At 39.9% G+C, this 25058-nt stretch overlaps 1 protein-coding gene across 3 annotated transcripts in view; it reads left to right on the forward strand.

Moving 5' to 3' along the window:
- LOC109033668 (dystrophin, isoforms A/C/F/G/H) overlaps positions 1-25058 on the forward strand; it is a 151286-nt gene that overhangs the window by 102842 nt on the left and 23386 nt on the right. For all 3 annotated transcript variants that reach the window (XM_072296687.1, XM_072296688.1, XM_072296690.1), the window contains 3 exons: positions 12146-12261; positions 14124-14222; positions 22517-22622. In XM_072296687.1, coding sequence (XP_072152788.1) covers positions 12146-12261; positions 14124-14222; positions 22517-22622 — 321 coding nt within the window. The remainder of the gene's footprint in view (positions 1-12145; positions 12262-14123; positions 14223-22516; positions 22623-25058) is intronic.

The raw sequence follows: 25058 nt of genomic DNA on the forward strand, positions 1-25058 counted from the left end.
ATTGAAACAATATTGTCATGTAAATATTTCCTTAAATACACTGCAGAAATATGTTGACAATATTGCTAAAATATTTCATGACAATATTGTAACAATATATTTATAAAAATGTTTTAAATATATTTACAAAATATATTTATGTAATTACTTTTAAAACAGTTTGTAAAATATATTTACAAAATATTTTAAAATTATTTTAGAAATATTAGTTTAAAAATATTTGTTTAATATTATGTTAAAAATATTTTATAAATATTTTTGTAATATTTAAAAATTAATTGCTAAAATGGCAAAAAATGGTTTGCGATTTCTGCAATTTGCTTTTTTTGCTAAAATGCCCACCCTCGTGGCGAGAACGACAAAACAATTTGCAAAAGTGGTAATTTTATTGTGCGAAAATGGCAAACTATACTTTTGCGAAATTAACATTACTAGTTTATGCTATTATGGCTAAAATTTTTGCTAGATTTTCAAAATGTTTGCCAAATTAGCGTATGGTTTTGCTCTGTTTACCAATTATTTTGCGGAACTTACTAAAATCAATCGCTAGAAAAAAGAAAGGGGGGGGGGGAAGAAAAGACAAAAAGAAGGGAAAAAAATAAATAACATAACATAAATACATCGACATAAATTCAAACTAGGAAAAAGCTCAAATAATTAAAACTGGAAAAAGACGCAATTATAAAAAACAGTAATTTGGTAAAGAAAAAAATGAGAGAGAGTTAAAAAAAAACGAAAATTTGTAATACATGAATAGGAATATGTTGAGTACAATTAATAAAGAATTTGAAACACAAATTACAGGATGAAATAAAAAATAATAAATAAATAATAAATAATAAATTCTGGTAAAATATTATAAGAATCCGTCAATAAACAAACATATTACGGACTCAGAGGCCTGCGATAGTTAAGAGATTGAATTTACGGGCCCATCTACATCAAGCCTGGCTGGTCTGGTGGTAAAGTACTGGACTTCGGATATCAACTCCACCCCGAGGCGTGGGTTCTAATCCCGACTAGGACGGCGCGGATTTTAAGGTCAGTAACAACTCTACGATCCACAACCTGGACGCATGTGTACATTAGAAAGAAAATTAGTACCAAAGACGTCTCCTAGAGTGCGCGCACACGGATATGGAATATGATAACCTCATCGCAAGTAAATATTTTTAAAATATATTATCAATATTACCTTGACAATATTGCTGCAATATTGTCAGGGGGGCGGACAACAAACTATTGCAGCAATATTATTTCGATATTGTTAAAATATTGTTAAAATGTTTTTGACAATATTTTCAGCAATATTTTTAAAATATTTCCGTGTTTGGGCGGGGCGACCTGTTTATCGATTCTTTTCCATAGGTTTAAACGGCATAACAATCGATATATCGCAAAGCACGCCACGCCACGGGTGTTTCTACGGGGAAAAATTTAAGAAGAAATTTGACAACGCCCGAAAGCACATGCGGCGTTCCTCCTGAGCACGTGGCGACGGCATCGCGACACAAGTCTTGAGCTGTTGTCGCCGAGAAATCGGGTCCGATTTGTTTCGAGAAACCTCATTATCCGTGGGCGCGACCACTCAGAATAACTCGATTGGCGGGCGCGCAATTTTGATTTATTTTCGTTGCGCCCCCACCCCCATCCCCACCCCCACCCGCACCCTCACCCTCCCGCCATCGACATCAGCGACGGCGGCCCGCAATACTTTCCCTTACGCTACGCCAGCGTCGTATCGGCAGCCCGGCGGGCGGGGGTGAGCCGTGTGAATGGAAGCCGACTCCCCTCGCGGAGAGCAGCAAAAACCACGAATACACCTAGGGGAGGAAATTGGGGTTACGCGGTTTCGGCTCAAAGGGATGGAGGGGTGCGGGGCGAGACGTCGGGCCAGAACCGCGGATGTAGATAGGGGATTGAATTGGGGTTAGGTGGTTTGGGTTTAGCGGGGCAGAGGGGCGAGGGTGCTCTCCAGCGTGAATCGATGCGAGCGCGGGGCGCATGCGTGAACCGCGGCAGACACCCTGTCGGCCGCGGCCGGGAATCACCCTGTAGTGCCAGTCCCGCAGTCATCCCCGTGCCGCCACCCCGCTCCGCGCCACGCTCCGCCCCAGGTCCAAGCCTTTTTTCAGCGGCTTCCTGGTGCCCGGGTGTTTTTTTTTTTCAGGCCCGCTTTTTCAGGCCCACGTGTCGGTGGTGACCCGTAGTGGTCAGTGTTTCAGCCGCGGTTTCCAGGTCCGCTTTCAGGTCACCGGAGGGGCGCCAACCCGAGTAAGTTAGATTTGTGTTTGTTTTAGTGAGGGCTGTTCGGATGTGTTTCTTCTTTTTGAGAAGTCTTAAGCTGCAGATCAGCTAACTTGACGAAATTGTAGTTAGGGGTGGGTTCGGGACCTTTCGAGGTTGGTGTGCTGCAGTTTGCAGGTTTGCAAGTTCAAGGGGCTCTCATGGGGTGCCTATCCAAGCAAGTTGATTTTTGTTTAGTTTACCATGGTTTGTTGGTGTATTCCTTCCTAGAAAGGAGGCTCCAGTTGTTGGTAGAGGAAGCGGAAGTGATTGGTTTTTGAGGTTGAAAAGAGGATATTTAAGCGTGGATTTGGGGCTGTGTAGGGTGACTGTACTGCAGTTTGCAGGTTGGTGGGTTCTGGAATGGCACTACAAGAGATAAGGTGTGAAGAGGAGGGTTTATTTGAGCATTTGCGTGTACTTTTTGCTCTGATATCGTCTGTAGTCTCGTCAGATGCTTACTTTTCCCCCAAAAAAATATTAGCATTTATTCAATTGGGACTTGAAAACCGTGCTGTTGTCACCCGATGAAACTTTACCATCACTTCAACCTTCATGCAAGGAAGAGTTACTTATGCCGTTTTTAAACCGTAATTTCAGGGACTAAGAACTCAAATTGATTAAATAATCTAACTTCACGCGCAAACAGATAAAAAAGAACTTTCAAAAGTAATTTGTTTTGCATAGTTTACACTCGTAAATTTTCTCCTACTGGTTCTACCTTTCATTCTCATTTCCTCTCCAGAAATTACATCTGTCAAGAGTTTTCAAGAGGTTATGTCACAGCACTTGTTACCAAAATCAGCTCAAGTAGCTAGAATTCTAAACAAAAAATGATTACACCTTGCTCAAGTCAAATCGCTTGTTTTCCCGTTTTTGCATCTGACATCTTGGTGAACAACAGGTGTTGACCTGGGCGTGGTGATGCATACTTACACACACATTCAACGCAGAGGGACGAATTGAGATCAGCTGATCGACAAGTTCTAGTTGCATCCTGGTGTAATTATTACAACTCCTCGCACTTTTATCGATTAGCTGTGAATTCTTTGTGATATCTCCTAAACGTATTAAACTAAACATCGGAAAATCATTGTGACCACGGCCAAATCTCAATTCGATTGGCATGCAATAATATTTGCATCCTTCAACGAATTTCCCACATCTATCATCTGTCAACTCCGTTTTCTCGGCAAACCTAGGTTTTTTGATGATTTTACTCTCGCCAATCCCTGTCAAATTCATGCCCACTCATCCTGAAACTCAAAAACTGCTTAATTTACTCTTAAAACGCATAGATACTTTTGGATCCATTAAGTAACCTTATTAGTAACTCCTAACCAATTACCTAGATTTCCACCAATTCGGTCATTCCACTTTAAATTACGTTACACAAAGCTACGTACAGTTTTCAATGAAACTAAGATTGTTTCCAAATGGTGTGTTTGAGAAGGTAGGTTACAGTTTGGTTGCCTTGATTCAAAATAAATTTTTCGGGGTTTACTTGATGCATCTTCCTAGGTAAATAGAAAAAGCCTGAAAGCGAGTATGGCGACTTCCTGAGTGTCATACAAATTTGTGAGTTTAGGATTTTCTTTACCAAATATCAGGGAATGGTTAAAATTCGTGGCTGTATGGTACTGCGCATTTGTGGAAGTAGATTTCTTGACTGTTGATTTACCCTAATGAATTGGAAGAAATTGATGCAGTTAGTCCCTAACCCTGATTTTTCAAATTTATCATCCTTTTTAGAAAACCTTTTTTTCTGTACATTTTAGGAGGGATGATCTTTTTCCGCGTTTTATTCACAAACCGCCGCAATTTTTCCGCCAATGCGAGCCGTCTTTCCCAGTTTTCTCAGCATCAATTTCTACCTGCGAAAGCAGCAGTTTTTTAACCCCTGGATTGAAGTAAGGACGCACAGTGGATCAAGTCAATAGGAGAGGTCGGACACAATTTGGAAACTTCAAACGCTTATATCTCCGTTTATACGAAACTTTGAGATCCTTAAAGTAGTCCCATTGGTTTCCTCGTGGAATGCTCTGCTACAAGCACTCCTTGAAGTTTAAAATGTGGCAAAATAAAAATAAAAATCTACGGTTATAGTCAAAAATTTAATGTCCAACCTCTCTAATCGACTCGACGAATTGTGCGACGGTGCTGCATTCAGCATTTACCGCAATTTTCCCTCTCATGTATGCGGGAAGCTGTGACAATTTCGAAGGCTCTTTTCATATCTTTTTAGCGATGAGACTAAAACCATGTGCATGCTCCTTTGAAGTGAAGAGAACCCGTCTTTCGCGGCAAAATGGAAAAGAGAGGAAGGGATGGTGAAAAGACAGGATGCAAGCATGCAGGCATGTTGAGCACACAGTGCGAGTCGGAGGAAAAAGTGTCTTGCATCCTGTCAAGAATCAAATCACCAAGTGCAAAACGAGAGGGCAGAGGGGGTGATTATATTGGTTCAGGAATCGGGACAGCGCGGTCGGGGTGCTTCCTCCTGTTGTCAAAGTTCTTTTTTTCCCGAGATGAGAACTCATTTCGCCCTTCGGGCGCGGTTAATATCACGGGATGGCTTCAAAGGAAGGACGCGTTTCTTTCTGGTAAAATGTTTATAAATAATAGCGAGACTTTATGAAAGATACGTCAGCACTCCGTCTCGAATTTTCTCTCAGATTTCGCAGAGAAAGATTTTTTTTCTCCCCCAGTTAATTTGGCTTCTATTCCTGTTTATTTAGTAACTTTTGAATCTACAGCCATCTATAGACATGAATTTTAACATAAAGATTCTTTTATTGTCAGTAGACATCAGTGATATTTTGGCACATCTATGCTCCGGGCTTCGAATTTTCACGGATTATGGTCGAGTAGAATCTCTTTCTGCAGATCCACTCGTCAGTTCCGTGTAAGTGGATCGTTCGAAAATTAGGTCCGAAGAGGAAATAATGTAAGGGTCGTATTCGTTAGGGGTTCGATGTGTCGTTTGGTTCAAAACAATATAACAAAACCTCAAACAAAAAGTGTAGGATTTAAGTTGGAAAACTGCAAATAAGAAAATTCCGAACAATTTCACTTTTCACTGTCATTTGGTACTCAAAATAAGAAAAAATCTGTCACAAAAAACCAGCTTTGTCGGATCTCTCAATTGACTTTTGAGGCTATGTTTACATGTCGAACCAATCGATATCGATACGATCTCACCTGTCTGATGTACCGAATACGATCCATTGACATTTCACATACCTTAAATGACAGAAACACAGTGGTCTCGTTTACTGCGGTGATAGCGAAGGGAGCAGTAAGTGCATTTCTGTGTATGAGCCATGGTTAGCACATGCTTTTATGTGTATCGAGGTTCATCCCAGCATGCACTTACTGTTCTTTTCGCTATCATGACAGTTTTGGTGGCGCATTTTCCATTTGATCGTACCTCGCTAATCCCGTTGCGTTCATTTTTTTTTCTTATTTTGGCGGAGAGAGGGAGAGGGAAAAATGCGAAGTTCTCTAGTTCATACCTTGTCTTTCAACCCATTTTAACATCACCAACATCAAGTTTTCTTGTCGTAACGTGTTGGTGAAACGAACCGCTAGGTACATCAAAGTATAAAATTTTCGAAAACCTAAAGAAAAGGAGGGAATTGAAACTTTGGAAATGTGTCCTCTCGTCAAGCTCTTAGAATGCCCGTCTACTTTGAGAGACATGGATTTGGGAATCCTTAACATGTCGCAATGACAGTTGAGCAATACCACGTGTGCTCCTCATACGTTCAAATATTATCTTGAGTAGAGTCCAGAGAATAGCCTCACTTCTACGTGTGATTCTGCGTGTAAATTTTTCTTCCGATTTTCCATGGCCTCTAATCAATTTTTTTAATATTTTAGTTCTGTATACACATCATTGGACCCGAATCAGTGACGTGGCGTGCGCTTCGTGATGTATCGATTGCTCTACCCATAATTTAAACTTATCGGCAAGAATCGATCAACAGGGCGTTCGCAGTGAACAACTTAATAATCGATCTTTTACGATAGCTTTAAATGGGGAAATATCGATAATCGATTATTCACGTCTCGCCACTGGGCCGTATTATAATAGTTCCTTAAAAAGTTCCTCTCCTCAGAAATCGTTTGAATGATTAAAAATCGACCAATTTTGTTTCGATTTTATAAAAAATGTACTTTTAATTTTTTCATGTTAGCTTAGTGTTAGGCAAGACAGTAGTAAGTGCTACCTCCTGCATGATTTCATGGATGCGTTTTGGACACACAGCAAACTTATTTTAGGCTACAATTTGGCAGAAAAAGGCGAATTTTAGTTAAAACCACATTTTTCATTGGCTCTTCTCCGGAGGAATAATGCTAGTTACGGCTGTCTTGTATGAAACAATGACATTTTTTGTACATTACGGTTTTCTCAAATGTCTCGTTTTCGTACTTATATGATAAATTGCGCAGTTTTAGCTATCTCAGTGATTTTATCTGAAAGAGATCAGACGAATTTTGAAAGAACCTCGATTTCGGAAATTCGAGAGTCACGGCTCTCTTCGGTATTACGGTAGTGTTTAAGAAACGACTGCGAATACGACGTATTCACCTGCTCCGTTTTGCGATACACTGATTGACCAGCCATGTAAACGATTGGAAAAGAATCGATAAACAGGGCGTTTGCAACGGACACCTTATTAATCGATCTTTTACCGTTGGCTCTAATAAGGAAATATCAATAGTCGATTATTCACGCCTTGCCACTGGGGAAAAATGACCGCTTGATGGGCCACAAGTGGCAACGTCGGAACGGTACACCGCCGGGCGCCACTCCGTCTGCCGCTCGCAGGGATTCGACTCGTGGGTGGGGGTGGGATACGATGAGCTTGGCGCCGCGCCGCCAAGACGCAGGGATGCCCAGACTCCGGTCCAGAGCGGCAGGGTTGCCCGTCAGAGCTGTTCCCTTCCCCCACGGACGGAAGGGGCAGAAGTAAGATAGTGTGCGGCTCGCCCCGCCAATGAAGCATTCCATATCCCCGTGCATGACGCAACGCCGCACAGTAGATCGGGTCAATGGAAGAGGTCGGACAAGATTTCGAAACTTTGAAAGCTCATAACTCCGTTCATGGGTGATTTCACGATAACAGGAATAGTTAAAATATGAAATACCTGAGAAATAAAAGTGCACCAATTTTAACAGGATTTCATTACCTCATTCTAAAGGTATTAAACTTCCTTTTTCCAGCTTTGGCACGCTCTATTTTGATTCAGTGCAAAGTTAAAGTGATTGATAAACAAGCCATTGAATCAGGTATCAGCGCTTCCCGCGGGACTGCTGGAGGTCCACGCAAACATGGCGGCCTGCCAAATTGTGTCGGTTACGTAACAGACACAGCGTAACCGACACTCAAAAATGTGAGATTAAAGATGATACAAAAGATGAAACTTGGCAATTCTTGAGTTGATGGTGGAATTAATGCTGCCTTAAAAGTTTTCTAGACTTTGGAGACTTCGTTTTAGTTTAATACTATTAAATTGAGGTTTTTGCGTAGTGAGGAATTAGTGCTACACATGTAAAAATCACTGGTTTTCATAATAATTTAAGTTTTCATTGTAAAAAAAACTGACTTATCAGTAATGGTTTTGTCAAGAAGACTTCAGCGAACAATTTGATGGCAGTTTTGAAACTCCTGACTCCATCTGGCGAGATAAACACTGCACTTAATACAACTGCAAAAATTTGTTGCCAAATGTGGCGACATCTCTTTCTTATGACTTTTCTCGCTCAATAATAAACATTTCAGTTCAAACTGGCAATTTTCTTGAACACTAGAGTCTCTTTTCAGCAAATATTGCCAAAGAGTTCATGATCAGTATGATATGTTACCGCAAATTGCTCTTTTGCTTCAAAATCGGGGTTGGCGACGCGTAACCGACCGGACATTTTCGGCCTTTAAAGTCTCATATTATTAAATATAATAATAATTCATCATATTTTTTAGCTGGATAGGTTCAGGGACATCATTCCTATTGATTAATTAATTTGGTTTTCAATCGTTTTGCCCTATGTCGTTCAGAACCCACGGCGACACGACTATGCCTATTATCGTGAAATCACCCTCATACAGCAATTGGGGGTTTTAAAAGTGGTTCCATTGGCTTCCTCGTAAAATTATCATCTTGAAACATCCCTTGAAATTTCAAATATGACGAATGTAACATCAAATTTGCAGTTTTTGTAAAAAATTTCATGTGCGACCTCTCTGATTGACTCGATCCAATGTGCGCCGTTCTGTTCTGCTATGCCATGGAAAAACGCCGTATGAATATCCAGGCGTTGCCAAATTCCCTCTGGTAAAACACGAATTTACTGGGAAATCGTATATATTTTTCTTCCGATTTTTCAGACTATTTTGTTCGCAATTTAATCTGAAGTATCTGAAAATTTTAAAGAAAAATATACATTCTCGTCCAAAATACATGTTCTATCCGGGGAAATTTGGCAACTTTCAAATATTCACACGGTGTTCTTCCTTAGCACATGTTTTATCCGGGGAAATTTGGCAACTTTCGAATGTTCATACGGCGTTCTTCCCAAGCACGGCAGTGTAGCGCGCATTGGAGTACCTAGTGAGAAGGGAATTGCCGTGCCTGTGCCGCTCTCTGATTGGTTAATCAGTCTTACAAAGGATTTACGTGGGGCTCCTGAGGATCAGTGTAATCGGACCCCATCCAGAGGAATTTTTATGATCGAGGGAAATTCACTCTGTGATTACTGAACCCTGTTTCCCGAAGGAAAGTACGATTTGAATCTCTACTCTTCAATTATTTTTAATCGCCACTGATTGGCGCGCTGAGGAAAGCTGGCCGTAATAGCGTTTGAATGTTGCAAAATTTCCCCGATAAAAATATTTACCTCCAAGAAAGGTTGTTAACATTACGCCCTGTCTCCACGGTACGTTTCATGGGATTTGTCCCAAGTTCGCTCTCAAGACCCCTTGAGGGCTCTGCTTGGCACTATGATTAGTGTTGACTGACTCAATATTTTTTCCAACTTCGCAAGTGAGATTTTTCCCTGGGACAAACCTCATAAAACGTCCCGTGGAGATAAGGCCTTACCTTTGAATTTCTAAAATGTGTTACGATTCTAAATTGCGAACGAAAGACTGTAAAAATTGTCAGGGAAAAATTGCAATTTTATGATATTTCAAACCAGTTTTTTGTGTGTCGTATCTGAAGTAATTTGGCAACGTCCGACTTTTCATACGGTACTTCTCATGTACGGTAGAAATCCTCTTCTAGAGTTTGTGGTACTCGAGCGAAAGCAAAATTGTGAATTATTAGTTGTTCACTACTCGGCACTGTTGCCGATGCCAGTTAGATAAACGCCTCTTTCCTGAGTCTGGTTTTGATGCATTTTTTATTGGCTGGGGATACCATAAAACAGCAGAAGATGGCGCGGCAAGTACAATCCTCTGATTTAGGAACTATCTGTATGTTCTATTCGCAAAGATTGATAGCGACCAAATTACATCCAAATGAATGTGTGATATTTGATAGCCCACAGATGCGTGCTACTCTTTGGGCAGAGTATTTCGACCCGATGACCTGTGATTTTTCAACATTTGAGCATGAGATATCAGGACATGTAACCTATTTCCACTTCAAAATAAACGTTTTTTTTCCGGATATCTAATTTTTAATTCGGAATGAGCTGCATTGTGTGAAAAACTGGGTAAACTCCTTTCAGGTGCGAGTCCTGATCAAAATTCCACGCCGAGAGCGATCGTATCAAAAAGCTCGAAAAGTAACTCATAAATTAATAATTAAAGTTTGCAATTAACGTCAAAATCAGTAAACCTAAACCTTGAATCTGCAAAAATATCAACCTTTATAACAAGGCTATCCGTTCGGAAAGAATCAGTGCTTGTTTCGGCAAAAACTTGGGAAATTTTTGAGAAGCATCGAGTAAAAATTCTTTCATCTTCAACGATACTTAAATAAGCTCAAGGCTCAGTACATTTGAATTGACTGGACTTTGGTTTTTGTGTGAGCAGTACATTTCAATTTACGTCGACGAAAAACGATATTTCCCAATTTATGAGTTCAATTAAAACATATTTGGCGTGCTCGCTGTATTTTAAGCGGAATTCTAATTAGAACATATTTATTATTGCCCTTAATTTATAACCCTGTGCAGTGTGCAGTGATTAATTTCCACACGTACAAATTCACCACACCACGGACCAGCTGGCTGGCCACATTTAAACTTTCCCACCCATTAAGCAACTATTCGAGCTCCCAAGGAACGCTCGGTTGCGTCCCCCGAATTGAAGGCGAAATGAGCTCCAGAGAAAGAATCTCTCGATACGACACGGTTGCTCCGCGTCAGAATTAGATCATGAAAGCTGTCAACGAAGCTATGCAGCTGTGTCGTTCGTCGCAATTTGATTGTGAAATCCCCAAACTCATATGTCGATTACATCGTTTTAAAATCTCCCTTCAATTAGAGTTTTTTGATGGAGAACGATCCAGAGAGGAAAAAACACAAAAGTCTCCAAGGAGGGAGGATGAATACAGGGTTGCCACAGTCAGGGAATACCGGGAAATGTCAGGGAATTTTTCAAAGTCAGGAAGTACTTGGAAATGTCAGGGGAAATGACGAAAGTTTCAGGGAAAATGACGAAAGTGTCGGGGAAAAATCGTCGAGTCACATTTATTCGCTTTCTAGAATGAGTTTGACGTTTCAAACAACAATTTTTGCCTGATAACTCTTTCGGATTATGTTTTTTTAACGATCTGGCATACCTTCAATTGTCAAGGAACTTTACCAAAATGTGTCAGGGAAATCAGGGAATTTCATAATCTGAATTCTGCGGCAACACTGTGAATAGTTTTTCACCGAAAAAGTGAAGTATATGAGGATGACTACAACAGCATGAACCGAGATACGTCGTTTATGAATCTTGTTGAATTGTTTCCGCGCATCTGAAGTATTCGTTGAACATTTTGGCGTCGAGGTCAGAATTTCATTTCGCGCTGAGAATGTGCACCGCGTCCATGCGGAAAACAGCGAGTAGAAATGCGGGGAACATTTGTCAAAGTTCCGTCTGTTTCTTCAACTCCTTCGGTGCTGTTGTCAACATTTGTCCTATGTTATGAGAAACTTTCGAACGTACCCGGTCGGAACCACGTATGGATGCAGAATTTTGCTCTCGTAGCCGCTGAGGGCCGTATTCGTAGTTCCTTCTTTAATAACTCCTTTCCTCTTCCTTTTTTTTTTCCCTCCTTTCCTAATGGAGCTCTTGCATGTATCAGGAATTTGCGATTTATGTACAGATCCCTATGTTAAATTTCGAAAGAAACATGATGGTGCCACTGGTTTTCTCTGAAATCAACTCCAAAGTTCAAAAAAAGCTCTCAAAGTTGAGGCCGTAATGGAGGGTATATTCCACGCTACCCTGAGAGTCCACCACTACATCAAGGCAAACTCTTTAACAGACAGGTAGCAATTACATTCGGTCGACAATTCGACGTACTACGTCGATCTATTTACGGGGTTTGTCAATCGATTCCCGGTGTTGTCGATCGAATCACGTCGATCGGTTCAAATTTTTATTTTTCGATCGATTCATTTCGATTGAACAGACACACTTTTTTTCTTCTTTCTTTTTTTAAAATATTTTGTCGATCGAATCAGTGTCGACCGGTCCACATCGATCGATTCACGTTTTCAGTTTTCGATCAATTCGTGTGGATCGAATTCATAGTCTCCATTTCTTTCTAAGAATGAATTATGGACATTTATCTTATGTGTATGAAACTGTTGGATGAAGGTTCAATTTGAATGAGAAAACTAACTATTTTGTTCCAGGAGCAGGAGCATGGATAGATAGCAGTAGTCGTAATGTCGAGTCGACGACCGCAACCGCATCGCCTTCTCCTCCCAGAGCTATCCTCCTCGCCACTTTCGACAAATCCATTCTCCAGGTAATCATCTCATTCCATCTCTATCGATAAAACATCATAGTTGGACTGCATTTTGCGAAAAGGAACCGAGAGCATTGCAATGTCGCTAAGATTGTGCAACTTCTCTTGTCTCGGAAGAAAAACCTGGTCATCTACAAACATTTTCTATTTCACACGCTAAAAACTGTAAATTTAAGACCAAAATTACCGTGTAAATTTCATGTTTTTGCATGATTACAGTAATTTTATTGCAAAGAGTGAAGTCGCACAATCTTAGCAACATGGCAGTGCTCCTGGTTCCTTTTTGCGAAATGCAGTCCAGTTTATCCTCACAATTGAACCGGTCTATATTTATAAATTTTTAAATGAAATGTTAATTTCTTCTTTTGATTCATCTTTTCAAATTGTCTTTGGTAAATACTTGGTTTCATTTCTATCCTTGAAATTTCCGATTTAAAATATGCCTTAAATGTACATTATTTTTTTCAAATGAAATTGATTACTTCATTTTAAGAACATTTACATTTTTAAAACGTGTTAAATATTTGTAAAACCTTCTCCAAGCAATGGCATCGACATGAATCTCAATGAGCCGTAGTTGTAATGAAAGAAACTATGTACAAAAATTAATAAAAGAGGAAAAAAACTAAGAAGCACGCATTTTTTTGTTTTTAACTTATTTGTACATTGACCTCCTTGAGTCAAATACGTCCAATTTTGAGCGTTTCGTCGCGCTTACACCACGCTGCAGCACAGTAAAAGCCCAAAACATAAAATAATAAATATGAATGCTTTGGAAATCATTAAATTTGATACGGAACCACTATTACATTTACAAAAAACACCTTATATTTTCCAGTAGTACATATTTCTTTTTCATCAATTTAAATAAGAATAATTCATGCAGAGTTTTCAAACATTTCTAAATTATGAGTTAAAAAACGCTGACTCCGCGAGTTTATATATTAGAGCCTAACACAGAGCGGAGCGGCGTGTTAGCAGCGCAGAACGCGCTCTGGCGCCTACAAACCTAACGGGATACTTCACGCATTGCGCAACGCGTGAAGTATCCCGTTAGGTTTGTAGGCGCCTCTGCGCGTGTCACGCTGGTTACCTGCCGCGCCGCAACGCTTTAAGCAACTATTTCGCGTCAGAGGCGTTGCACAGTACCCTACAAGATTGAAGGCGCACGAAATAACTAGTTAAAGAGGACTTTCAATTTTGATTGCATCTGGTACTGAAAAATGTTTAATTTGGCATTGGAGCGTTTTCTAGGGCCCGCTTTGGTTTTCATCTTATCATATCCGTACAGTGTACACATGAGCATATGTTTTTATCTGCTCTTAGAGTCTGTTCTCTTTCATGACTTGATTCATGAATGAAATGTTTTTAAGAATGAAGGTAGTAGTAATATGCATCTATTTTTGAGGTGGTTCCTGTCATTTAAACGAGAAGAAAAAAATGTGGACATAACATGTCCACAATTTGGACAATTTTGGACATATTCATGGTTGGACATTAAATCAATGGGACTTAATAAAGACTGGACTTAACGTTTAGTGGACATAAATAGCGGTGGACATTAATTTAATGGACGAAAGGTAGGTGGACATAAAGTCCTGAAAGCTCGTCGATATTCTCTCATTTGAAGCTGTGGTGAAGAATCGATTAAAAATCGAGGTTTACGTTGCGAACATCCTGTCTATCGATAATTTTCCATAGGTTTAGATGACAGATCGATCGATAAATCGCAAAACATGCCACGCCACAGGATCCCATGAGTATTCTCCGCAGCAAAACCAGGAATTAGCGAGGGTCGTATTTTTCTTGTGAATGGCTTGGATGAAGAGCTCTCTTTAATTTGACGATTGGTAATTTTACAGATCCGAGATTGGCTGACGTTGGAGGAAGAGATGTTGAAACAGCAATCCGTCACCGTCGGTGATGTTCCCGCAATCCTACAAGTCCTTGACAAACAAAAGGTAAATGCACACCTCTATTTTCCTCAGCGGCGGATCCAGCAGTTCGGCTACACAGGATTTCCTTCATTTAAACCTATGTTCAATAATCGATTCTTTTTGAAGCACCTGCCCCCTTCAAGAATCGATATATTTCCATTGGTTTAAATGGAGTTAAAACAATGTTGCCAGTTTGCTGGATCCGCTAATGATTTTTTATCTCATTAACCATGTAGCTTTACTCGCAGGAATGTTGGCGTCTAGTGATATGAGAAAAAACAACGATAGTCTACTTCGACTAGTCTATTAGTCTATTAGTACTTCGCTCCATGTAGACGCATTTTTGTCTCATTTAATTATTTCATAGCCCCTTAAAATGGACACCAAACGGATTCGTTAATTTACTCTCTAAACCTTCGAAAATTGAATTCGGAAGCAAAGGAGGGTAAAAGTAGAATTCCCCTTAAAGTATAACCATTCCTTTAGTGGTCATAGATTGAGGAAATAAAGAGTGCATATGTATAAGCGCTGCAGGACACTTTCGTCATGGCTCGATGTTTCAGAGTAATTTCGGTCGATTTAATACAAAACTGTGCTGAGCAACCAAGTCCTTTGCGTTGATCTGACACATAAAGAAGTAACACAGAGTAACATAGAACCTGTAAATTTTTTTTTTTTTTTTTTTTTTTTTTATTTTTTGCTGGTTTAATGGCTTATATTCCGTTGGAACCTACACCCATCGATAGACAGTATTTATTGTCCTTAGACATCATGGGATTTAGGCACATCCATGCTTCAGGCTTTCAAATTTTCAGGGATTAAGTCCGAGTGGATTCTGTTTCTGCAGATCCACTCGTCAGTTCCATGAAAATTTGTCGCCACCACCGGGATTCGAACCCGGGACCTATTGACCTAGAGTCAGACGCGCTGACCACTAGGTCAACCTGGCCGGCGAACCTGTAAATTTTTAACCGTGTATTTCTAAAGCTAAAATGTCAATATGATCTTGGCAATCTGCTTTGATTCCTCACAAAAAATGATTTTTCAATGAATCAGACTGTTGTCGAGTGAACTTTAAAGGGCATCAAAAATCTGGGGAAGCGTTTTTTATAAGTGAAAAGGCTGATAATACTGAGCATAGTCTGAAAGGTTGATCTGGTTGTGTTTCTGTTCATATTTCAACCTTTTAAAACCTACTTTTTAGTAAACTATCAGGGTGTCTACAAGTCCGGAATTTCTGGAAGTAGCACTGATTTTTACAAAGCGGTCCGGAAGTACTGAAAAAGTGCGGAAATTCCGCAAGGAGGTCCGGAATTTTTGTCATTTTTGTCACAATCTGAGCGAGAAATTCAAATTTCTGAAATTTTTTGAATTTCGTCAAATGAAGTTCCTGGAAAAGTACTGAATTTTTCTGTTGATGAGGTACTGAATTTCTTGGGAATGTACTGAAAAAGTACCGCAAAAGTACTGATTTTTGGCCAGCCTTTTTTAGTAGATACCCTGACTATCCTTGTAATCCATCGTTGAAAGGGGCTGATACGTAATGTTTTTCTTATCACTCAATGCGACCTTCAGTAAAACGGTTTCAGTGGTGTTGAGGTCCGCTCTTGCTTAATTTTTAGCCGTATCCGGTTGGTAGAGGTTTGAATAGCCCATACACGGCAGCCTCACTTGACTGTGTTGAGCACCACCTCACCTCTCAGATCCTGCTCTCAGCCTTTTCAACGATGCAGTCATCCACAGCGCCGCATTCGATATTTGTTGCCCGGTGGAGTTGACTCGAGTATAGTCGGGATCGAGAAGGAGGTGTTCCAGTGGCTTGGCGTGCCATGCGATGTATCGATTGATCTGCCATTGAAACCTATTGAAAATGATCGATTGTCAGGGTGTTTTAGATAAATGCCCTAGTAATCGATTCTTTACTATAGCTTCAAATTGGGAAATACAGGTGCTGATGATGAATGTCTCGATACTGTGGCGTTCGTGCACACGAGGAGCCAGTGACAAAAAACGAAGAGCCAGAAACAATGGGTTTAAAATGAGGGGCTTGGAGGACAAGGCGCATAAGTGCAGTTTTTGCTACTTCGAGAAATACGAGTTTAAAGTTTCTAAATTACGTGTATCCGTACGGTGGAAAGAAAATTCAAACTGACTTTTTGATTCTTCAAAATTGGAATGTAGGAGCGAATTTTTCATTGAATTTGCATGAAGACTAGTTTTACTTGAAATCACTAATTCAAAATGGACCACTAGACAAGGTATGAATTTATGCAATCTGATACATGATCTTTAACCAGAATTTCACGTAGAATACGAATTGCGCAACGAAAATTACTGAAACCAACTCCTAACGATGACATTGACGTTTTTATTTCACACAGGTTACAAGGAATTTGAACTGCCCGCTCACAAGAAACTCAAAGCTCTACGTGAGTCAAATCGCGCAACTACAACGGTTTCAGCAAGCTTCTCAATCGAGCATGTTCATTGCCCACCATGTGTTGTTCAAACTATACGCAATTTGCTACAGCTGAGCCAAAGCGTCAAGATCGAGGTTGCCAGATTTTTATATCGCAGAGACTGTCATGATGACGTTCAGCGCGCGATGTGAATCACGTAGAGCATTGAGTTTTCATGAGCGGATGGTTTGAATTCACGCATCAAGAATCATTAAATATCCTCGTAAGGAGTTGATATCGGTAATTCTTGTTGTACGCATCGTGTTTTACGTAAAATTTTGGTTGAGGAACAAGTATCAGAATGCTGAAATTTGTACCTTGTCTAGTAGTCCATTGCTTCAAAAACTGCACTTATGCACCTTGTCCTCCAAGTCCCTCAATTGAGGCGTTGGGTGCAGAAAGGGCATTTCTTGGTTGCGATGTTTCTGTGCTAATTTCCATTTTAGAGAGGGAAGTATTGGAAGAAGTTTCTGAAATTTTACGTTTTCAGCATTGAAAAATTACCAAAAGTATTCTGTAAAAGTTACGACAAATTACATACATTTGCTTTGAACATAATGGATGGAACGTTAGCAGAGATTTTGAAACACTGCAATCAAGAAATGCCTTCTCTGCACCCAGCGTTTCAATTGGATAGTGATTAGGAAACCAGTCATATCAACATGCAGCCTTTTCAAGGAGAGCCGATCTCGGCGCTCCTCTAACATAAGGGCGTATCTTGGTTTCCGCATGAGCCCCAGAAAGCTTGGATTCAAATGTAAGCCAGGGCTCACAATGAAATTAAGATACGAAGTTGTGTTATGGCTGGGTTTGGGGAAATTCTATACAAGAAGTCTTGAACCGAGGAATATCAAAATTTAATTAAAACAAGTTGCTAGGAGCAAATTTCACAATGAGATGCCTTCGCCTGCTAAAAATGAAAATAAAACAATTGACTCTTTCTCTGTCAAAATTCATCTTCATGGCCCGTTTCTGCCAAATTCGGAGTAAATATTTTATAAAAACTATGTCAAGGTTTTCAACTAGGCAGTTTCCAAATGAACCCGTTGTCGCGAAATTTTAGATTTATTACCAATGATTTTTCCTGCCACGAAGCGGGAGGGATCTACAAAGGGTGGGTCGCGTCGCTGTGCACTCTTGTCCCCTCATATTTCTCGAATAGCCAGTGCAAAACCTCTTCTGCCATTCTGTGGAAAGACGTCGCATGAAGGTTAAAATGTTGCCAAATTTATTCAAATTAGATGCACATTTTCTGTAACAGTTTGATACGTGTGAACATAATTCTTCGAATTTTTCAGAGACTTGTATTTGCAACTCACAAAATCCAATTGTCTCGAAAAGTGCAAGACAAACATGATCATAAAACACAGTGAACGATGAAAAAAATCAAGTCAAAGGCCAAATAATTCAGTATATTCAACTACATGATGTTAACATTCACAAGAAGCAATAGATGAAAATACAACTCATAAAACATTCTTGACAATGGCAGACAATTCGACCTCAAAGACTAGGGCTCGTTGTAAAGAATTTTTTGTGATGTGTATTTTCATCTACGCTTGTCGTGTAATTAAAATCGTGTAGTTGAACACACTGATTTATTAGGCTTTTAGCTCGATTTTTATATCATTCACCATGTCTTTAGTAGCTTAGCCAGCCAAATTCGGCATTATAATACAGGGTGATCCAGTGTTAAACGGCCAGACTGCAGGAGCCGAAACAGCCTCAAACCCCCTCTTTAGATCGAGATTTCGATTTTTTTTAAATCATTAATGAATTCAGGGCAAAAAAGTCACACATAGAACACATTTGCATGAGTTTTGGTCCACGACCGTTGCCAAAATTCTGGAAAAATGATTTATTTTCCGAAAATTTGGGAGCCGTAGCTCCGACTGAGGGCACTTTTGGAAATATTTTTATGCAACAAAAAAGTCGTATTTTGACCCTTGGAACACGCTCCTGCAGTCTGGCTGGTTTAACCCTGGATTACCACGTATGTATAACATTAATTTTTCTAAAAAAATAAACAGTTCATCAGATGAAATTTGTCAAGAATAGATTTGGCGATTCACACGGCATTTTCCCTCGCGCGACAGTCATTATTGTTCACTGTCTTGAATAACTTAGCCAGCCAAAGGCATTAAAATATATAATCTCAATTTGTCTAAAAAATAAGTAGTTTATCAGCATAGAGAAAAGAAAGGAGGTGTTTGCATTTCGGGCATCTTGGAATTTTTTTGATGACGCAGGTCGGTACAGCGACGTTTATCATCGAGTTTCTTGGAAATGGTGTAATTTATGGCAAAAAGTCATTCTATAAAAAGTGCTTAAAATCATATCATGAGTTGATTCAAGCAAAAAAATGGGACATTACATTATGGTCCGTTTTTCATACTTCGAATTACAGATTTCGCTGGCCAGGTTGCACCGACCTACGTCATAGGGTAAGCAAACCTCAAGATGCAAACACCTCCTCTTTTTTCTTTATGGTTTATCAGAAGAAAGTTGGCAACAATAGATTTGACGATTCATACGGCCTTTTCCCCGGGCGCGGCAGCCCGGTCTGCAATTTCCGCTTATTCTTCCCGACAGTAGCCAGTCAAATCTACAATCCAAGCAGGAGCGCTAGCACCGATTCCAATCGGATAAGGGGGGGGGGGGGAGTCGTCGGGGAGGACGGGGGTTGCTGCAATGCGTCGGCGCGGCGTCGCGGCGCTTTGACGCCCTGTTGTCGCCTGCATCGCGACGCTGCCGCCGACGTCGGGTCGAACCCAGTTACGCCGCCGCGCCGGCCGGCCGCCCATCCCGACAGTTTGAGGTTAGCTCGCCGCTTCCGCACGCGGAAAATCGCGATTCCCCGGATTTTTCGCCGTGTCGCGGGTTTTTGAATGACGTCATCGTCGGTGCGTCCTTCGATCAGTCGGACTTTGGAACTGGTCTCGTAATTCTTCTTCTTCTTCACGCGTTCGCGTTTCTCGCTGGGTCTTAGTATTCTTAGAGTGAAACGGACTACCATCTCCACCTAATTTCAGAAACGGCGTATGCGTTATTTTAGTTTCTTTATGCATTTAGATGCTTTTATGGATGAGATAGGTATTGTAGTTCCCTGTTCCAAAATGCAGTTCATCAAGTAAAGCGAAACCAGCAGAAAGGAACCAACTACGCAGGGTTCCTAGTGTCAGGGCTGAAGCGAAAATCATCGCGAATTGTGGTGAGGGAATTTAAATCGTGACTGAAGAATTTTCCGACTTGAAGTGTCGCAGCGAGAACTAAAAAGTATTGTTGTTATGACATGATAGTCATATGAGGCCATCTGTGGAAAAGGGAATCTTAGTATACAAAAACTCTAAATTGTATCATTGACACAAGCGGATAGAAAAGTGTTCTATGAAAATTTAAAGGCATTCATACCAAACAAATTTGAATCAAACCGGAACTAAGTCGGCTTGAAGTTCGAAGCTCAAAAATCGGTTTGAGTCCATTGAAAACATATTTGCAATTAATTCCTATCCGCAGTGCTCAAGGTGTGAAATTGACAGATCGTAATGTAGTTTTACGCTCTCTTTTGGCACAAAAATGAACTAATTCTCTCACTTACCGTTAGCGATTCTGAATAATTCTCGGTCAGTACCTCAAAATTCGACCTCACGCTCGAACTAGATAAAAATTTCTGTACTAAAAAGTTTACCCTAGAGGACTGCAGTATTTTTCCCATCGATGCTCACTCGTCATCCGGATGCGTTTTCAGGAATTCGTCTGGAAATTACCGGGATCGAGTATGCACATCTTTTCAGGTGTTCTAGTTTAAATTTTGAACAAAATCGTCTGAAAAATTGGAGGAAAAACATTCAGAATTTTTCCTAGTAAATTCGTTTTTTTATCGAAGCAAATATTGCAGCGTCTGAAATAGGCTCCTACGGCTTTCCTCCTCAGCACGGTAGAAATGGGAGTAAGCGAGGTCTATATACTTGCAGACGCACGTTTTCCTAACTAGAAAGCAGGGCATTCGCAGGAACGGAAGTTTCTCTATCGATTGCCCGCGATGGATGACGTCACAGTAAATCCTTCCATCGCAAGTTCCACCGAGAGCTAACTCGCCAAAGGAATCTCCTATCGCTCGTTAATGAAATGAAGCCGTAGAAACAATCGTATTCGGATTTTGTTTTTCAATCAGATGATTCGTTGGGTAACGTCGAGTCCAGTCTCAACGATTATTCCTGTGCTCAATTATTTTCTGTTGAAACTAAGCTCCTCTTCGTTTAAACGTCCTCGTCAATGTGTGGGTTTGCGCGTGTTTATCATTCGGATGCTGTCGTCCCCCGTGACTTTCTAGCCGTAAAACTGTTGAAAGCGGAACTTGTGTACATTACTTTCTGAATTTGACGAGTTTTTATTCTGAATTTTTTACAATATCAGATCACAACTGTCCTTTTTTTGCGAATCATTTGCAATTTTTTTTTCAAATTCTAAATACAATTAATAAATTAATATTTCACTTCGACTTGTTTAGACACATCTATTCAAGATTTATTTAAAAGAACAATTTGATGAATGATCGTCAACTCGACAAATTCATTTTATTCATCGTAGCAAACTTTTTTTCGCTCAATATTTTCTTTACTAACTATAAAAGTTATGGTGTTACATTGAAGATAAATTGCTTTATGCTATTTTTAATTGAAAACTTTACTCTCACTTTCTGACACTCGACCTCATCCTCCTGCTCTTCGATGAAAAGACTAGCGAAGCAGTGGCGTGGCGTGCTTTACGGTGTATCGATTGATCTGCCATTTATACGTATGGAAAAGAATCGATAAACAGGGTGTTCGCAACGAACACTTTAATAATCGATTCTTTACCATAGCTCCAAATGAGGAAATATCGATAATCGATCATTCACGCCTCGCCACTGTAGTGAAGTCCAGAAATCCCAACTAAGATTTTCTCAATAGGTGTGCGTTTTATTCAGTGTCGAAAGACTAAGTGGAGTTCAGCCTGCGATTTATCGATAAGTTTTTTTTCGAGGAGCACCTCTCATGCGAACTTTAAGGATCAATTAAGTTACCTAAACTTTATTTCCGCGGGGTGTATCACGTATGAATTTCTTTCAAGACTATGGTTTTAATACTTGACATCACCGCACTTCTTTCTTCGTGACTTGGGCACTGATCTTCGACCCTTTCGTGTGAGCCGTCGACCCGTCCAACAGTATAACTACCAAACTGGATCTTCGTCATTTCTAGCAGCATGGAGTCGCCCCATAGCACTCTTCAGCGTCGATTCAACGTTAGTTGAATTTTTTTATTTTTTACTGCCTACGGAAAAGGGGCTTATCTACAAGAAGGAATTTTTTTTTTAGGAGAGTGCCTCTTAGCGAAAATTGATCGAAAAACTGGAAGTCTAATTTTTGGTGGGAAACTCTCAAATAGCTGGAGGACCGAGTTTTAAGCTGTTGATTTCATTGTTGTTCTGAAAGAATAGTTATGGTTTGAGCCATAGTGCGATATAACTATGTTAATCATCAACGAGTTCTGTGGTAAAAAATACCGTAACTCGAATCTAATTCACCGTAAGTATGGTAAATGCTCCCCAATGTCTGGTTATCTTCACTCTACAGTATCACTGTCCCAAAAATCAAGTGGACTCATGATAGAGTGTGCCGTACTTCTGGAGAAATTTGCCATACTCTTTTTCAGTGTCGGTCAGTAAAGGACATTTCTTTTCCGTGCCTGTTCTGATCCCGCTAAATTTTCAATGAAGAAGCGCCATTGGTACTAATACATATATATTTATATTTAGTTTTTTTAAATTATTTCTCCATTTATTAAGTTTGAATATTAATTCGTACCTTTTTTGCAGAATGTGCTGCGCGAATTGGAGCAGAAGAAACCGCAGCTGGATGAGCTGGTTCACACAGCCGAAAATCTTCGTGCTGACTCCAACCGCCAACAGCTTCATGGCAAAGGTAGGGCCTCATCTTTCTTTGGGTGCATTTTTTAGAATCGTCAGTTACTTTACCGTGCAAAAACCAAACGCCGTATGAATATTTGAAATTTGCGAATTGTGCAGTGGTAAGAAATTGATTTTTGCCAAAATTGATGAATATTTTCCAACGAAATTTGCAAATGTTTTCAAGTGAATTGCGAGTGAAATTCTTTCAAGGTCCGAATATTCACACAGCGTTTTTCTTCAGCACGATTGTATAGAGTAACCAGCGACCTAGATGAGGGTTTTTTCATATCAATGGATGTATATAAAAACGCAAATACTTCGCAAAATATTGACTGGTCGCAGGAAGGAGCGTTTCCATGCGGGAGCACCAATTTTCGCTTTAGTGGCCGGGAAAATTAGGGAATACCGTGAAAATTAAATAAACTTAACGATTTCTTTCTCCCTAAAAGTAATCACTGATATTCTACGTATTTCATGTTTTGGTTTGAAAAATTTACAAAATTTATGCCCTCTTTAAGTTGTCGATGGTCAGGGAATTGCTGTACGTTCTGATCTCAGAATCCATGAGACTGTAAGAGAAAATCGGAAAATTTTAGTCAGGCTGTTACGAGTTTTCACTCCACCCGGAAATCACCGATAATTTAGGAATCATCAACCTGTGATTCAGAAAATCATTCTTCTCAGCCACTGCCAACGTTGTAGTCTGACCCGAGGAAGCGCAAAGAAATGAACCACCCGAGTTTGAGGAGGAGGAGAGAGAATTTCCTCTGCATCTGAAAGTGATCGAACATCGGTGATCGATCATTCGGAGACTTTTTATCGAGGTTACATATCAGGCAGCGAGTACAACCGTTTTAATTTCAGCCGATTTTCACGCGAATGATGAACGGAATAAGGAAAAACGCCGTATGAACATCTGAAAGTTGCCAAATTTTCTTCGATTCAAGGTTTATTTTGACGAATATTAGGAATATTTTTCTTGGAAATTTTCAGGAGCTTTCGATTAAATTGCGAACGAAATTATCTGAAAAATTTGAAGAAAAATATTCATACGTTTTCTAAGAAATTCGTGTTTTATCAAAGGAAATGTGGCAACGCCTGAAGGTTCATACGGCGTTTTTCCCTAGTACGTCAGACTGATGAACGGACTATCTGCAGAAAAGAGGGCTTCTGGCATGAAGCTCGTATCTTTATTCATGGGGAGAAAGAGTGGACCACGCGTCGAAGAAAAGTCTGGGGTTTCGACGATAGAGTAGAGGTAGTGAGTGTTGCAACATCAATGCGTGTTTTCTTTTTAAAATTTTACGCGCTTCCAGACTTGTGACGTCTTGGAAAGTCTGTGAACATACTTCATTCCTCTTTCTCAATTTTTCAATTCCTCAAGTTATGATATAATTTTACTCTTATATTTGGCGCCAAAATTAGCCAGGAGTATCGTTGGGATTGACGGATTGTGCTTGTGACGTCTTGGAAAGTCTGTGAACATACTTCATTCCTCTCTCTCAATTTTTCAATCCCTCAAGTTATGATATAATTCTACTCTTATATTTGGCGCCAGAATTAGCTAGGAGTATCGTTGGGATTGTGCACTGGCGAATGCAACAAAGTGGCAACATTGTTTTGTTTTATTTAAACCTATGGAAATGTATCGGTTCTTGGAGGGGCCAGGTGCTCCAACAAGAATCGATTAATTAGCATAGGTTTTAATGGAGAGAATCCGTTGTTGCCAAATTGCTGGATCCGCCTCTGGGATTGTGATCCTTTTTTTCCCCATGATATTTTATGTTCCCTTCAACAACTAATTTTAAGTAATATTCTGATGTAAAATTTGCGGGAATTTTCTCCAATAGCAAATTTACAAACAAGTTTCAAGAAGCTGAGTTGTTGACTTATAATATTGACGTGAAACGTAGTAAGGATGATCCTGGTTCAATTTTCATGAGTTTTTTCCTTTAATACATATATTTTTTCATCAATATAAATGAGAATAATCCATGTAGAGTGTGTAAACATTTCAAAATCATAAGTTGAAAAACGTTAACTCTGCGAGTTTTAATATTAGAGCCTAACTGAGCCTAACACACAGCGGAGCAGCGTGCTGCCAGCACTAAACGCGCTCTGGCGCCTACAAACCTAAGGGGATACTTCACGTATTGCGCAATGATTGAAGTATCCCCTTAGGTTTGTAGGCGCCAGAGTGCGTTTAGTGCTGGCAGCACGCTGCTCCGCTGTGTGTTAGGCTCAGTTAGGCTCTAATATTAAAACTCGCCGAGTCAGCGTTTTTCAACTGATGATTTTGAAATGTTTACCCACTCTACATGGATTATTCTCATGTAAATTGATGAAAAAATATGTGTATTAAAGGAAAATACAACGTGTGTTCTGCAAAAATTAAGGTGGTTCCATGTCAAATTTAATGATTTCCAAAGCAGGGAAACTCCTTAAAAAG

Source organism: Bemisia tabaci, chromosome 2 (genome assembly GCF_918797505.1).
Source record: "Bemisia tabaci chromosome 2, PGI_BMITA_v3".
NCBI lineage: Eukaryota > Metazoa > Arthropoda > Insecta > Hemiptera > Aleyrodidae > Bemisia > Bemisia tabaci.